Source organism: Oryzias latipes, chromosome 17 (genome assembly GCF_053564925.1).
Source record: "Oryzias latipes strain Hd-rR chromosome 17, Olatipes_Hd-rR_3.1".
NCBI lineage: Eukaryota > Metazoa > Chordata > Actinopteri > Beloniformes > Adrianichthyidae > Oryzias > Oryzias latipes.
The window spans coordinates 3689161-3705257 of NC_136253.1; the positions used below are offsets into that span (position 1 = coordinate 3689161).

General features: G+C 38.8%; 1 protein-coding gene and 1 long non-coding RNA gene across 10 annotated transcripts in view; one reads left to right on the plus strand and one right to left on the minus strand.

Annotated features, from left to right (window-relative positions):
* Window positions 1-16097, plus strand: part of LOC105356097 (contactin-associated protein-like 4) — a 258282-nt gene that overhangs the window by 182967 nt on the left and 59218 nt on the right. For all 9 annotated transcript variants that reach the window (XR_013650452.1, XM_078934174.1, XM_078934178.1 and 6 more), the window contains 4 exons: window positions 2918-3118; window positions 4071-4233; window positions 12403-12530; window positions 13095-13265. Coding sequence is in view for 8 of the 9 variants with exons in the window: in XM_078934174.1 (XP_078790300.1) it covers window positions 2918-3118; window positions 4071-4233; window positions 12403-12530; window positions 13095-13265 (663 nt within the window). In the remaining variant the exon portion in view is untranslated. The remainder of the gene's footprint in view (window positions 1-2917; window positions 3119-4070; window positions 4234-12402; window positions 12531-13094; window positions 13266-16097) is intronic.
* Window positions 7408-9841, minus strand: LOC144986622 (uncharacterized). Its single transcript, XR_013650454.1, has 2 exons — window positions 8029-9841; window positions 7408-7534 (listed from the first exon to the last, which is right to left on the minus strand). It is a non-coding gene; the product is annotated as an uncharacterized LOC144986622 (long non-coding RNA).

Sequence of the window (16097 nt, forward strand, 5' to 3'; positions counted from 1 at the left end):
GAGGTGTGTTTGCTCATCCTACTTGGAGCAGTGATGCTCCAAGTAAAACATGTCATTTCCTGTTGCCAACAGGTGGCGCTACACCTGTTTCGGATTTTTCCACTGCAGATGTGTTCAAAGTCAGACTACAATCATGCACAACAAATTTGGATCAGATTAGATTATTTATGGCTGAGTAATGGCCATTTTTCTTTTCATGGCGTGATTTCGAAACGACCTCAAATTTTGACGCGCCGCCACGGTCACAAACAACCGTAAAAACTTAAAAGCTTCGCAATTTAAGATCGGACATGTGTTTAGTTTACAAAACCAAAGTTTGGAGTCATTGTTCAAAAATCTCTAGGAGGAGTTCGTTCTAGAACGAGGCCTGCAAAGGACCAAAATAGAGCAAAACTGACATATTGACATCAATATAGCAGACTTCCTGTGCGACTGACAGCTTGGTCCCAAGAGACTTTTTTGTAGGTTTCCATCTGATGAACATGTCCTGTAAAAATCAAGCTTGTATGTTAAAGAACATGGCGGGGCTCTCAAAAACAAACATGGTAGGTGGCGCTATTGAGCCGTTTTTTGTTCACCCATGCAAGTGCTGTGTATGTAAGTTGGAGATATGTAAGAGGCCTCTCATTCTGACATCTCAGCCTCGTGATACAAACGGCTGATTTTTTATGAATTTTTAATTATCTGACTGCAACGCAATCAACCACTTCCTGTTTGGTGGTGGCTTGCGCAGGCACCGTCAGGTGTACACCCATGAAACTTTAGACGATGAGAGAAGACCCTTATGAGTATCTCCTGTTGTAATTTTATGAATGTCGGACAAAGCACAGAGAAAAGATAGGTCAGAATGTGACATAAAATGTATTTGTCAATATCTAGGTGGCGCTATGGAGCTCGTCCAAGATTGTCATATCCATTGGTTCAGAATGGAAGCCTCATCACCTCTATTGAATTTCAGTGAGATTGGACAAGGAATGTGCACGTGAGAGCAACTTTTGTGTGCATGGCGAGACGCCCAACTTCGCCGCTCTGTCACGACCACACCCCCGCATTGAAAGTTATGGCTTTTTATCAGAGTAAACATCAATGGCTTTTCAACAGGTGGACATCATTTTGAGGTGTGTCGGCTCATCCTACTTGGAGCAGTGATGCTCCAAGTAAAACATGTCATTTCCTTTTACCAGCAGGTGGCGCTACACCTATTCCAGATTCTTCCATTGCAGATGTGTTCAAAGTCAGACTACAATCATGCATATCAACTTTGGATCATATTGGATTTTGCATGGCTGAGTAATGGCCATTTTTCTTTTCATGGCGTGTTTTCAAAATGACCTCCATTTTCGACGCGCCGCCACGGTCACAAACATCCGTAAAAACGTAAAAGCTTCGCAATTTAACATCGGACATGTGTTTAGTTTACAAAACCAAAGTTTGGAGTCATTATTCACAAATCTCTAGGAGGAGTTCGCTCTAGAGTGAGGCCTGCAAATGTCCAAAATGAAGCAAAAATGACATATTGACCTCAATATATCAGACTTCCTGTGCGAGTGACAGGTGGGTCCTTTCAGACTTTTTTGTAGGTCTCCATCTGAAGAACATGCCCTGTAAAAATCAAGCTTGTACGTTAAAGCGTATGCGGGGCGTCGGGACAAAAGTCACTGTAGGTGGCGCTATCAAGCCGTTTTTCTGCGCCCATGCCAATCTCCTATAAAATACGAAATTTTTCGCGACTCCTGATGTATGTGCCAAATTTGGTGAGTTTTGGGGTATGTTAAAGGCCTCAAAAAGGCGACTCTTCCGGTAGAATAATAATAATAATAATAATAATAATAATAATAATAAACATTCGAATTACAATAGGGTCCTTGCACTCCGTGCTCGGGCCCTAATAATAATAATAATAAACCTAACAGATACAATAGGGTCCTTGCACTCCGTGCTCGGGCCCTAATAATAATAATAATAATAAACATTCGAATTACAATAGGGTCCTTGCACTCCGTGCTCGGGCCCTAATAAACATTCGAATTACAATAGGGTCCTTGCACTCCGTGCTCGGGCCCTAATAATAATAACTCTAACAGATACAATAGGGTCCTTGCACTCCGTGCTCGGGCCCTAATAACTCTAACAGATACAATAGGGTCCTTGCACTCCGTGCTCGGGCCCTAATAATAAACATTCGAATTACAATAGGGTCCTTGCACTCCGTGCTCGGGCCCTAAATATACATTTTTACTCTGTTTAACTAATGCACATCAATAAAAAGGTTTTTGATTTTACTGACAGTACATTTAGGGTTGGTAAAAGAGGCTCACTTAACACTAGAAAAGTGGTTTTGTTACACAGAACTATGTCTTTCTTAATAAACAGATGAGATCCAAGTACATTTTTTCAGCAGACTCCTGGCTGCACCACCTGGTTGATGAAGCCGCCTTGTGATGAAGGAGTTCTTAGTGAAGTAGAACATCAGCTGCATTACAAACTGCAGTCACCACTTCTGTTACAAACATTTTTGGCAATGGAATTGGTCCTGACTAAAGACCTTCCATCAGCATTTCGATAAAGTTTTTCTACACTTACAAATTTAAACATGGAAATTGTAAAATAACAGACACTGCTGGTATCTGCTGTTCTGCCCCCTGGGGGGGACCACATAGGAATCCTTACTTTAAGCCTTCCAGTGAGTGACACAAAACAGGAGTCTCACAGTAACCAGCAAGACACTGACAGAAATCTCAGGAATCAATCAGACAGCGCTCTCTAAGTTGTGATTCACCACAAGATGCTCAAGGACACCTATGCTAAACATACATTAGCATGACATTGGATGAGAATTGTATATTTCCAACAGAAATCTTAGAAAGAAATGAGAATTTAAGGGAGTGCTGTAACATTTGGGAGTTTGGGATTACAGAGCAGAAGACATGGATGATGATCCATCACAACAACACTGAGTTGACCAGAGTCCAACCAGGTCCTGGTGTAGATCAGCATCTGGTCCACTTTTCATACCCGTCAGAGGAAGAACAACTATTAGCTGCTATCAGCCAATCACAGCAGTGCGAACAGGAGCTGTCCTACCGCTGCAGAAAATCCCGCCTCCTTAACACTCCAGGTAAGCCACTCATTTATCTGTAGTCGCTTCCATCAAACTATGTGACAGAAACTCCCTTAAAAAAAGAAGAAATCTTTGTTTTTGTACTGAAATTGTTTTCTTAAATCATCATCATTTCATTGCTAATGTATACATTTAAATTTTAAAGTAACCATTCTTTTATATTTTGAGGATTGTCTGTTTGTAAGGTTTCCTTCCATCTGAGTCCGTTTTGACGGAGTGATTGCAAAGCCTGACAAACACATGGGCCTCGAGCAACAACATGCACTTTGTGATCCACAACGAGCCCAAATGATTAGCCTTCCACCACCATGTTTGACGTTTAAGGTTACAAGAACAGGAAAATATATATATTTCTTTGACATTCTTTGTATGCCACCTGTTTAATTGGTTTTCTAGCAAAGGAAGAAGCTAACGTGACTCTAGCTTACAGAAGGGATGTGCTAGCCCAATCTCTCCTCACATTTGTTGTAAAGTGCCAAAAAAAACTAATAATAATAATAATAAAGTGCCAGTTTGTAACCAAGGCAGTATGCAAAAAACATCAAACAGAGTTTCCTTAATTAGAACTTTTCTAATCGTTTTCAATCCTGATCATTCCAATAAAATCAGATTCTCTTCTCACATTTAAGGGTTTTTAGTGTAATCCTTGTTCAGAGAAATCAAAAGATGATCTGCTTTTATTGAGACGTGTCTTTATTTATAGTTTTTAATGCATTTGATTGTTCTGAAGGAACCAATATAACCGGGTTCTTGTCTTGATGACAGTTGTTCACCTTCTGCTGCTAAAACATGCTAAAGTTTTATTGTGATATTCCAGGGTTGCTTTTTTTTTTTTATTTACAAAATAATCGTGGATAAAATTTTAAAAATAACCTCGCAATTTTGTAATGACCTGGAAAAAAGTACATGAAAAGGTGAAGGTTGTGATTGATGTGCTTGTTCCATGCAGAGGGCTCTCCGTTCAGCTGGTGGCTCGGTGGTCCCAGTCCCGGCCGGGTCCAGACCTACTGGGGAGGGGCTCATCCAGGCAGCCAGCAGTGTGCATGTGGCCTGCAGGGCAACTGTGTGGATCTGCAGCACTACTGCAACTGTGACGCCGACCGCAGCGAGTGGTACTGACCTTCAGAAACAACAAAAGCAACTTTTGTTTTCAGACATGTACTTGACGTGATGAGCTGCCAGAACTTGATGCATGCATTTTTTTTATTTTTAATGAAGTTATGTGGAAACTAAGACAAAAATCTGCCGTTTTTGTTTTAAAGCTTGTGTTACGTACTCTTCATAAAAAAAGATGAAGAAAAGACAAATTGATTTCCACCAGTGTTTTGATAGTACATGTATGGTTCTGTATTTGTCATGACATACACCACTGCAACTTACATTTCTCTCTCAGGCACTGGTACCCTCTGGGAGCTGTAGTTTTTCAATGTCTAATCCGCCCATTTCATGACGTCAAGCTAGCCAGCCTCAGCAGTGTGTCTGCGTCTCGCCCACAAAAACAAACAACATCCAAACTTTTGCAAAGATGGATGTGCAGATGACTTTACGGAGAAAGTAGGTGGTTGTGTTAGCCCGGTGCTGGCAGCGCATAATCTTCCTGGAAGGGGCTGTTCTCACTTCACTACGTCAGCTAGTGAGGAACCCGCTCGTTTTCATGGGTTGGGAGGGGCTGGTGCTAGACATTATTTATTCTGAACCATTCACATTCATACATTCTTGCTCTCACAGTCATATATACTCTCTTTCGCATACATATATTCTCTTTCGCATACATATATTCTCTCTTGCACGTACATATATACTCTCTTTCGCATGCATATATTCTCTTACGCATACATATATTCTCACTTGCACATCCATATATTCTCTCTCTCGCATGCATATATATTCTCTTACGCATACATATATTCTCATTTGCACATCCATATATTCTCTCTCTCGCATGCATATATATTACTTTACACATACATACATTCTCACTCTCATTGTCACTCTTAAAAAAGAATGTATGTATGTGAAAGACAAGTATATATGTATGTGTGAGGAAGAGTTTATATGTGCGTGTGAGAGAGGAGTATGCATGAAACGGAAGTGACTTTGCATGAAAAGGAAGGCACTTTGAATGAAAAGGAAGGCACTTTGCATGAAACGGAAGGCAGATGATTTCTCGTGCTCTGATTGGACGAGAGGCCGCCACCTCCCATTTTGAACAGACGCTAACATGAACCAATAAGAAGGAGCCACGGAGGTCCTGCAGCAGGCCATCGGAACCTTAAGAAATATTTTATCTTCACCTCAAGTGGTCACAAATCTGTCTGCATCTCTAGAGACACAAAGGAATGTCTCAAATACCAATAATGGTAATAGAAGTGCCACCGAAACAGAAAATCCGTATCCACCTTATTCCTAGCCCCCATGAGCCTTTGCGTGAATTATGGGCGACACTTCCTGTTGACGCCGGAACACGCATTTACATTAAATTCCTCTTGTTTTCGATCCATAACTACATATAAATGTGGGAAAACCAGCTGTCATTTCTTAAAAAAGGCAACGGTGAGGTGGAGATGAAATATTTGTTAAGGTTCCGATGGCTGCAGGACCCCCGTGGTTCCTTCTTGCCGGTTCGTTTTTTTAAAATAAACTTTATTAACACTATCTTGCACATACAAAATACCAAACACAAAACTCCACTGTGTGCAAAATACAATCTTCACGTTCGCCAGGAGAATGAACAAAAAAACCATAATGATAACCATGTAAAACAGGTTATGCAAAAATTAAACAAAAATAATAAGGCAAAGGAATCTGTTAAAGTTTCAGGAGAGACCATGTTTCAACTGTTCTGACAGCTTTTTTGTTAGTGGAAGATTTAATACTGTTCACATACAAAACCATTTCTTTCTGAAAAACAAAAAAACACTGTTTTTTTGTTGGCATATTTACACTTGTGTATAAAGTACTTAGCCCCAATTATAAGTAAATTAACTACATATATTTCTTCTGCATTAAGTCTTTCTTGTGTAAAATATCCAAAAATAATATGCTCGTAAAATAATCTATAATCTTCACATAGATGAGTTCTTATAAAATGTATCACATCTTTCCAAAATAGTTGAGTTAAAGAGCAAAACCAAAAAAGATGAGGCACAGTTTCTGGTGAGGAATGACAGAATGAACAGTTTATGTCCAGATCTTTTTTAAACTTAGTAAAGAAATGTTTCACCGGATAAAATTTGTGAAGAATTTTGAAAGAAATTTCTCTGATTTTATTGGTGATGAAATACTTTTGTGGCAGGGTCCAAACCTTTTCCCACAGAATTCTACATCCGAAGCTGTTCCAGTATGAGATAACATACGGTTTTGTGGCAATCTCATTTTGAAACAGAGAACGGATACTTTGATTATTACTGCTAGCTGAAAAACATACCTTTCCACACCACAAGTCTGTTAATTTGGGATTTCTTGCTGGTTCATGTTAGCGTCTGCACCGTAATCCCTAGCGAGTTGACTGAACTTAAAAATTATTGTGTAACAGATTACGCAACAGTTAAGTTATATTATTAAAACTTTTAAGTTAACATTTATTAAAATTCATATTGTCAGTTGGCTTAAATTTGTATTATTTCATATAAAAAATATTAAGATTCCTCAACTTATAAAAGAGAGATTATTTACTTAAAGTTTTTAATATTTTCCAACTAAAAAACGCTTTAACTAACTATATATTTTTATAATATTACTCAACTCATAAAATATGTAAAATTCACTCAAATGCTTTATAAATTCTCTAACTCATTAAATGTGTAGCATTGAAAATATTTAAAATTCTTCATCTTAAAATGTATTCTAAACAGAGATATTGATACTGCCCCACTACATTTTAAAGGCTAACATTGCTAAAAACCAACAAACGTGAAGGCCACACAATAGTGATTGCTTAATACACTTTTTTAAATTGCTCTTTAAAAAAAAAAAGCACAAATATCAAGAGGATGAAGAAACAATCAGTGCAATAAAACTGCATTATAAGAGTGCCACACAACATATTGACAAAAAGAGTTGGTTTTGTATTGTACGGCAGAAAAAGCAAATGATCACAACAAAACACATTAGTTACATAACACTTAAACCAACAAATAGTCCATTCTGGAAGACTCACTCAACGAAACATTCTTCAGCGTCAATAAATGTCCTTTCAGTGGTTTGCTGTCCTCAAGGCTCAAGACAGCATTCTGAATAAATATAAAGGCAAGTTCAAGTTTTTTGGGGTGCTGTAGGTCCAGAGCATAGATGTCCCCGAAGAGTTAGAAGAGATTAGTCAGCCAGATCTGTGGGACCACTGACGGCAGCATCCGGAGCGTCACCACGACAACTGAGAAGATACCCACAGCAGTGTCTGTGAGGTCTGGTATTCTGGAAAATACAAAACAAAAAACACAGATGAGTTCAGACCCTCAAAGATATTCATCACACTAATGTCCAAAACTGACATTCCTTTCATCTGTCAATGGGAATCTTTTCATGCTAACATTCTGTTAGATTTTAATCAACTGGCTATGATGTTTTAAGGACCAACTCCAATTAAAATTGTGTTTTTAAAAAGTTCTTTAGCATTTTTCTGAAGGAGGACATTTATAAAATAATTTAAGACTAAAGCTTCATTTTTCTTTATTCAAATAATGATGGATCAGGAGCAGAAAAAGGTAAACGAAAATGTTCCCACTCCTTCCAATCAGGAGTCCCTGATGTTCGCCTTTCATCTTCCGTCTCATTTTTAAAACCATTTAAAAATATCACTCAGTTTACAAACTACAAACAATTGCCCTATTTATTATGTCACTCAATAAAATCTCAATCAATATTAAAGGATTAGTGAAAACCATTGACAGGGAGTCGTGTGCACTTACTGTACAGGTCTTGAAGAAGTTGGATGCATCTTCATGCAGATAAACAGGAAGTGCATGGAGGACAAGTGCCCGTCTCATGTTCACATCACGTTGGTCCTAAACGAATAAAAAGAAATATCCATTACCATTGAAGCAAATGCAGAGCAAACACTTCCAATATTTATTTAAGGAACTTTAAGAAATAATAAAATGATACCTTTTCTAGATGTCTATTTCTAGTAAGAGGACAATACAGTGTTCATGCCATGATCCACTTCAGGTCAAAGACCCAAAGTCATTTTTAAGGCAAGTTACACCGTGGCTTCTTACAGCTGTTTACAAATGATTTGTTATCCGTTTTTGAATTATGCACATTAGAAATTCACCTGGAGGTCATAAATCCTAACCAAGCTGGCCAGTTCCTGTCTGTTTTGGTGGACTTAGTCTCAGAAAAGGGCAGCTTTAAGTTACACAAACATGTAAAAACTGCACAATTTCCTCTGACTGCATCTACTCTACATAAATCCATTTCAGATCTTGACAGATGAGTTTTCATGGTTTCAAATGATGGAATGGTGCTAATGCAACATCATTTTATTATTGTAATATACTGTCATAAAGACATGACAATATTCCAAAGTGTCTCCACATACATGGCAGTGGAAACACTTTGGAATATTGGCTATGTAGTACTGCAGTATTATATGTAGTACTGCATAGTGCCAAAGTAACAGAACACAACTTGCACCTCCATTCCATTGTGCCACCTTCAGCCTGCAATCTAAATATGTTTAGTTAAATTGTAAATAATTTCAACTCTATTTAGACCTTTGGCTAGTTAAAATGTGCATAAGTGTTTCCATGCTGCCGTATAAATCTAATAATGGTAATAGTTCAGGATGAATATATTAAATAAGTATAAAACTCACCCACTGACACCTCTTTTCTGGTGAAATGGTGACTTTCTGGTGAACTTTCTAAAGTTCAGTATCTGAAAAAGTCCAAAAGACATTTTTCAATGTTAAAAAAATGTTTCAATTATATTCTGATCAAAAAACATTTATTGCACTACACAACCTATTGCATTTTTTGTTTTTTTAAATAGCTCTAGACAAATAACTGATCAGGAGACAAGTTACCTGGCTGGCCTTGGCGTCTACCTGGAGGTGAAACACTGAACTCTGTAGTTCGGTACCTGAACACAACACGAGCACGTTGATTAATTTATTTTTACAAAAACATTTTTTATAACGGAGATCAGTGATTTATAAAAGCTTAAAGCTGTATTCAAAATCCAATGCTTCCATGTAGCAACCAGGCTTAAAACTGTTGGCGGTAGCTCCTCCCACACAACCGTTAGAGGCTTTGAGTGACATTTTTGGACAAATGTCCAGCAGCAAACTTTAGCCACAGACAGAGGCCTCCAACGCGAATTTCACACGCAGATCACGTTTAGTGTGATTGCAGCATAACAGATAATTTCTACCTCTGAAAAAAAAAAAAAAAAACTCATCACCGTCGTAACTTACGGGCAGAAATGCATTTTGGGTTTGGCTCGCCATACGTGTTATGACAAACTAATCATCTATACATTGCCACATTAAGCTCTAAAACAATCGTAACACACATATGTTTAAACAACAGTAAACCACATTTACGGTAGTATAAGAGCATTTTTAAAGCATTCATTCAAAATAAACCATGAACGATACTTAACTTACCAAATTAAATCAGGGCTGAAGACAAGACGGCACCATCAGCGATGAGGCGGATGGAAAAAAAAACCCGAGGTTGGGGCGTCTTAAAGCGGGACGAAATCGCAACGCATTGCAGAAAAATAAAATGCTCGACTTTCAATTTCAAACGTTGAGAAAACGAAAGACCCTCCCACCAGTACGTGATGACGTCATGACACTACTTCAGGGATCTTGAAATTTTTGAGTGCTAGATACAAATAAGCTTTAAAATATTTAGCACTGTTCAGTTAAATTTGAAAAAATCTTGATAGAGCTTAATACTTTATAGTTGAATCAACTACAAAATGACATTTAAGTTGTGTAACCTTAATAGTTATGAGTCAGTACAAGTGTTAGGGTTTGGAGTGTGTTCAAAATGGGAGGTGGCGGCCTCTCGTCCAATCAGAGCACGAGAAATCATCTGCCTTCTGTTTCATGCAAAGTGCCTTCCTTTTCATTCAAAGTGCCTTCCTTTTCATGCAAAGTCACTTCCGTTTCATGCATACTCCTCTCTCACACGCACATATAAACTCTTCCTCACACGTACATATATACTTGTCTTTCACATACATACATTCTTTTTTAAGAGTGACATTGAGAGTGAAAATGTATGTATGTGCAAAGTAATATATATGCATGCGAGAGAGAGAATATATGGATGTGCAAATGAGAATATATGTATGCGTAAGAGAATATATATGCATGCGAGAGAGAGAATATATGGATGTGCAAGTGAGAATATATGTATGCGTAAGAGAATATATGCATGCGAAAGAGAGTATATATGTACGTGCAAGAGAGAATATATGTATGCGAAAGAGAATATATGTATGCGAAAGAGAGTATATATGACTGTGAGAGCAAGAATGTATGAATGTGAATGGTTCAGAATAAATAATGTCTAGCACCAGCCCCTCCCAACCCATGAAAACGAGCGGGTTCCTCACTAGCTGACGTAGTGAAGTGAGAACAGCCCCTTCCAGGAAGATTATGCGCTGCCAGCACCGGGCTAACACAACCACCTACTTTCTCCGTAAAGTCATCTGCACATCCATCTTTGCAAAAGTTTGGATGTTGTTTGTTTTTGTGGGCGAGACGCAGACACACTGCTGAGCCTGGCTGGCTTGACGTCATGAAATGGGCGGATTAGACATTGAAAAACTACAGCTCCCAGAGGGTACCAGTGCCTGAGAGAGAAATATAAGTTGCAGTGGTGTATGTCATGACAAATACAGAACCATACATGTACTATCAAAACACTGGTGGAAATCAATTTGTCTTTTCTTCATCTTTTTTTATGAAGAGTACGTAACACAAGCTTTAAAACAAAAACGGCAGATTTTTGTCTTAGTTTCCACATAACTTCATTGAAAATAAAAAAAAATACCATGCGAGAGAGAGAATATATGGATGTGCAAGTGAGAATATATGTATGCGTAAGAGAATATATGTATGCGAAAGAGAGTATATATGTACGTGCAAGAGAGAATATATGTATGCGAAAGAGAATATATGTATGCGAAAGAGAGTATATATGACTGTGAGAGCAAGAATGTATGAATGTGAATGGTTCAGAATAAATAATGTCTTATACGGCCCCTCATAGTATTTGTCATGACATACACCACTGCAACTTACATTTCTCTCTCAGGCACTGGTACCCTCTGGGAGCTGAAGTTTTTCAATGTCTAATCCGCCCATTTCATGACGTCTATCTAGCCAACCTCAGCAGTGTGTCTGCGTCTCGCCCACAAAAACAAACAACATCCAAACTTTTGCAAAGATGGATGTGCAGATGACTTTACGGAGAAAGTAGGTGGTTGTGTTAGCCCGGTGCTGGCAGCGCATAATCTTCCTGGAAGGGGCTGTTCTCACTTCACTACGTCAGCTTGTGAGGAACCCGCTCGTTTTCATGGGTTGGGAGGGGCTGGTGCTCAGAGCACAGGTTTTTAGAGGAAATCTCAGAAATGTGTGAAAATACTGCTTTGAGTTTTTTTCTTGTTTTTAAAAAAAAAAAAATTATGAGGAAAAAAGAATATTATACACTTAAAAGCTTAAAAAAGTTGATTTAGCATGATATACGCCCTTTAAAAAACATTTCTGGAGTTACAGTTGAAACACTCAACATGTGGACCACCGGTGCCTAAATTGTGTCTTTTGCCGTTTCCTTTTCAAACAAGTAAAAGTTTCATCCATGAGTTAGCGTTAAGCTATCTCCCCATGCCTGACTTACTTTGCGTCATTTCCCCGTCTGAGGTGTTTCTGCAGAAAGCCGCTCAGAATTTCATCAGACTCACAAAGTTCTGCATCAAGTTCCAGAACTTTTCAGTCCCACGTCTATTTTTATTCCCAGCTTTCCTCTGCAGGAAGAAACAGGCGTGAAGCTGAATGTGGGCGTAAACGGACAGGAGGTGTATGATTGTAGAGAGAAAAAATGCAGACACTGAAGCTTTGATTGGCAGTTGGAAATCATTTTTTTAAGAAGAGATTGCACACACTCTGCTGTGTTTACATCAGCTGCTCATAGCTTTACAGATATTTTACTTTAAACCAACACATTGGTTTACATCTCTAACTTTATTCTTTTCTTTGCCACTGTCCCTCTGTTTCCATTCTCACCTTTTTGTCTTTGTCCTTTCTCCATTCCTTTCCTGGTCAGGACTGAAGATGCCGGTCTGGTCACCCATAAGGAGAGCCTCCCCGTAAGGTCTTTGGTGCTGGGTGATGTCCACAGGCCAGACTCAGAGGGTGTCTACAGAGTGGGGCCGCTCCGTTGTCATGGAGACAGTACGTTCTGTACACTTTGCAAAGCCTGCCTGATCTCTTACTAAATGGAAAAAGTCCTCACCCACTGAATAAGTACCTGTACCTGAAAAAGTATTTGCCCCCTTCCTGTTTTTTATGCTTTTGACCATTTTTTAAAAATGTTTGTTTGTTTCTGTTTTTAACTGCACAAAATACGGCTCTATTCGAATAAGAATTTGACTTTTCTTATAAATATTTCATGGAGTTTCATATAAAAAGCATTTAATTGTAAAGCCACATAAGTGGAAAATTCCTCCTGCTGAAACTCCAGAAGCTTAAGAAAAAAAGTCCAAGATTTTTCTATTAAAATTCTCTCTAAAAGCAAAATAACAGGGGGATGTTTCAGAAAATGACTGAAAAAATCAATAATGAGATACGCACAATGGCAGCTATGACTGAGGTGGGAGGTCCTGAAGTTGTTTGTCTTACAGTTTTTCTTTTTTTACCCACGAAGTCAAACAGAGCCACTGTTTCCTCAGAGATAACTGAATTAACAATCCTTATTTGGCTTTTATTCTAAAGACCTTGCATGTGAAATTGTTTTAGAAAACTTCTGGAACGCAGCGTTCTTTGATAAGGAGACGTCCTACCTCCACTTTCCCACCTTCCATGGAGAGCTGAGCGCTGATATCTCCTTCCTGTTTAAAACCACGGCCTCCTCCGGGGTGTTCCTGGAAAACCTGGGCATCAAAGACTTTATCCGGATTGAACTCAGCTGTGAGTACACTCTGAATGACATCCACCTTTAATTTCCCTTTTTCTTTTTTTCTCTTTTCAAACTCATTTGTGTTTTCATGTGTTCTTTGTATTTATAGAATTCTGTCTGGATTTATTTTCTGATTTTTTTCTAAATAAGATAGATAAGATTCATTACACCAACAATCTCATCCACAGCAATGTTAAAGCATGCAACACAACACTGAACATTATTAAAAACATTAAAGTCCCAATCATATTTCAATCTCCTTTCAAAATGTTGCCAGTGTGTTTTTTAATGCTGATTATGCAGTTTTTAGCCAAAACCCAAAAACCTGTTTGTAGGTTATTTTAGCACCACAGAAAACACTCTGCTCTTGTGCCTTAGGATTTACCTCTCCAGCCTTTCTTTTAGACGGCTTTATTAAAGGGGGAAAGGACAACAGAGATGCTCCTGTGCTAGTAGGACATAGTTTCTGCAGAGCAGGAGTAGTTCATTAAAAAGTGTTAGCGGGCAGTAGGCACGCCCCCTGTGTTTACGTGCTCTCCACTAGCTTACAGACAACTCCAACTTAACATTGGCGGTGCTGCTAAAATGGCGAGCAATATTGGAGCTATCCAGTCGAACAGTTTTAAGCTAGATGCAGCTCGGATCAGAAAAGCTTGTGGTTTGCCATATTAACTACATACTATAAAGACATACTCAGAAATATAAGTTTAAGCTTAATATTCTTTATTCATGTCCTCCATTTTGACAAAAATGCAACAACAACATGTTAAAAAAAACGAAACCACAATTTTCAAAGTGGGTCTTTAAAGGAAGACCATATTTTATTTAACCCCGAGGGGGCACAATCCGGTGCTTTCGTGTGGTGGTCCCAGGTCCAGGTAAGTGCAGAGGGTTGATGTCAAACCAAAGCCAGCCCATTTTGGAATTCCAAAACACATTGTGGCTCTGGTTGGAGGCAGATGATTTGCTATAAGCATATTTACAGAGATCCAAGTGGGTCATTTGTTGAGGTGGTAATTACCAACTGGATGGTAATTAGTTGATGGATTTACTTATAGATTTTATAATGTATACTGAAGCCATGCCAACCTGTTTGACTTTAAGAAGGCAGCTTTGAATCTGCAGTTGTATTTTTGCCCTGGTGAGCCACTGTTCTGCTTTAGCTTTGATTTGTGTTTTTGTTTCTTGTGTTCAGAGGAAGTTGTCTTGTCTGTGGGATTTAAGGACACAGAAAAGTGGAAACAGGGAGAGTTTCCTTTGGGAAATCATTGTTAGTATGGCTTCTGCAGCTCCTGCAGCTCTGCCTCCATCCTCCTCAGATCGCTCGGTAACAATGTTGCTGGGCCTGAGAATACATCTCTAAATGAAGTTACTGCAGGACGCTGGGACATTTTTTTTTATCTGGTTATGAGCTTCTGCAGCAATACATCCCCACCTTCCACCAGCAGAGCACGACAGCTGGAGTCATGTTGTCTGTCTTCTCCTTTGCCTTTCCCCCTTTAATGGAGCGGTCTAAAAGACAGGCTGGAGAAGTAAATCCCAAGGCATGGGGTGGGGTGCTGTCCGTGGTGCTAAAGCAGGCCGTGCATGGCTCTGAAACTGTCCCTGGTGCTAAAGCTGGAAAAACCAGTATACCCAAATGAGAACAACAATATAAAATACATGGTAAGACTTTCATCTGAAGTAACAACAAAAGAAAGATTTACCGAAACCTGATTTCCTGTCTTTGCTGTGAACATTTGAAAAATGTTATATTTAACAGACAAAGCTTTGATGGAATCTGTTATTACCTGCAAATTTCTGTGCAATTCCCCTGCCTCCCTGAAGCTGTTGGATTTATTGTGATCCTTTCTGGAACAAAGGAAGGATCTGACTTACTGGAGCCTCACATTGTTGTTTTTCAGTCTTTGTAGTTTTTGCTCAATGCATGGTCACGTTGTCTCACCGGGGAGCAGTTTCTGTCAAGCCCAAGATTTCCCCCACACTGCCTCAGGTTTTTCCTGTGAAAGCAGTTTGCTGCAGTCTTATCTCCCTCTACATGCATCTCTGTAGTCTTTGCAAACTGGTTGGTTTTGTTAAAATGATACACTCCTTTTCAGTCAAGAAAATGTCATTTTGTGAAGTCCAGTGAAGGATTTAAACCTTGGTCCAAAAGTGAAGCTTTAAAGGATAAAGCAGGTTTTCTTCTACTTCTGTACTTTGCAGTTTTGCTTCCTCACCATTCCTGCTTTACTAATCTTGTGTGTGTTTTTTAACTTATCATCTGCTTTAGAGTTCACCTCTTTTTTTCTACTGAAGAGAGTTAACTTTATCAACAGGCTTGGTCAACTCGGAAGAACATACTTTAAAAAGGCTGAAGATCCTTGCTGTTTCTCTGTAATCAGCACACAGACCCAATTTACTTTTTATTTTTTTTCCGTTACCTGTTCCCTGTCTGCTTCGTTAGAAGCACTGTTGGCATTTGTGCTCGTTGTTTTGCTGTGAGAGGGTAATTACGTTTCATTCCAGTGAGGCCTTCTTCTCCTGCATGCCTGCTTTGTCTGTGCTGCTTGTTAAAGCTTCTGTTTTTATTCTCTTTCAAAGCATCTGCTCGTTTTAGGCTTGCTGTGAAACCTGCTTTTGTTCCAGCTGCACCTGGCAAGAAACACCTGTCTTTTTATGCAGAAATATCCTGATATTTACTGAGCTGCAGAAGATGTTTGCATGAATGGAAAACTGGCTGTTTGTAAAATAAACAAGGAGCAGAAGTGAATGAAGCAGTCTATTAATTACTCATTTTTTATTATTCCGCATTTAATTGAATTTGTATGTTTTTCGTATATGTTTTTGTTTAGGTTTTTCTT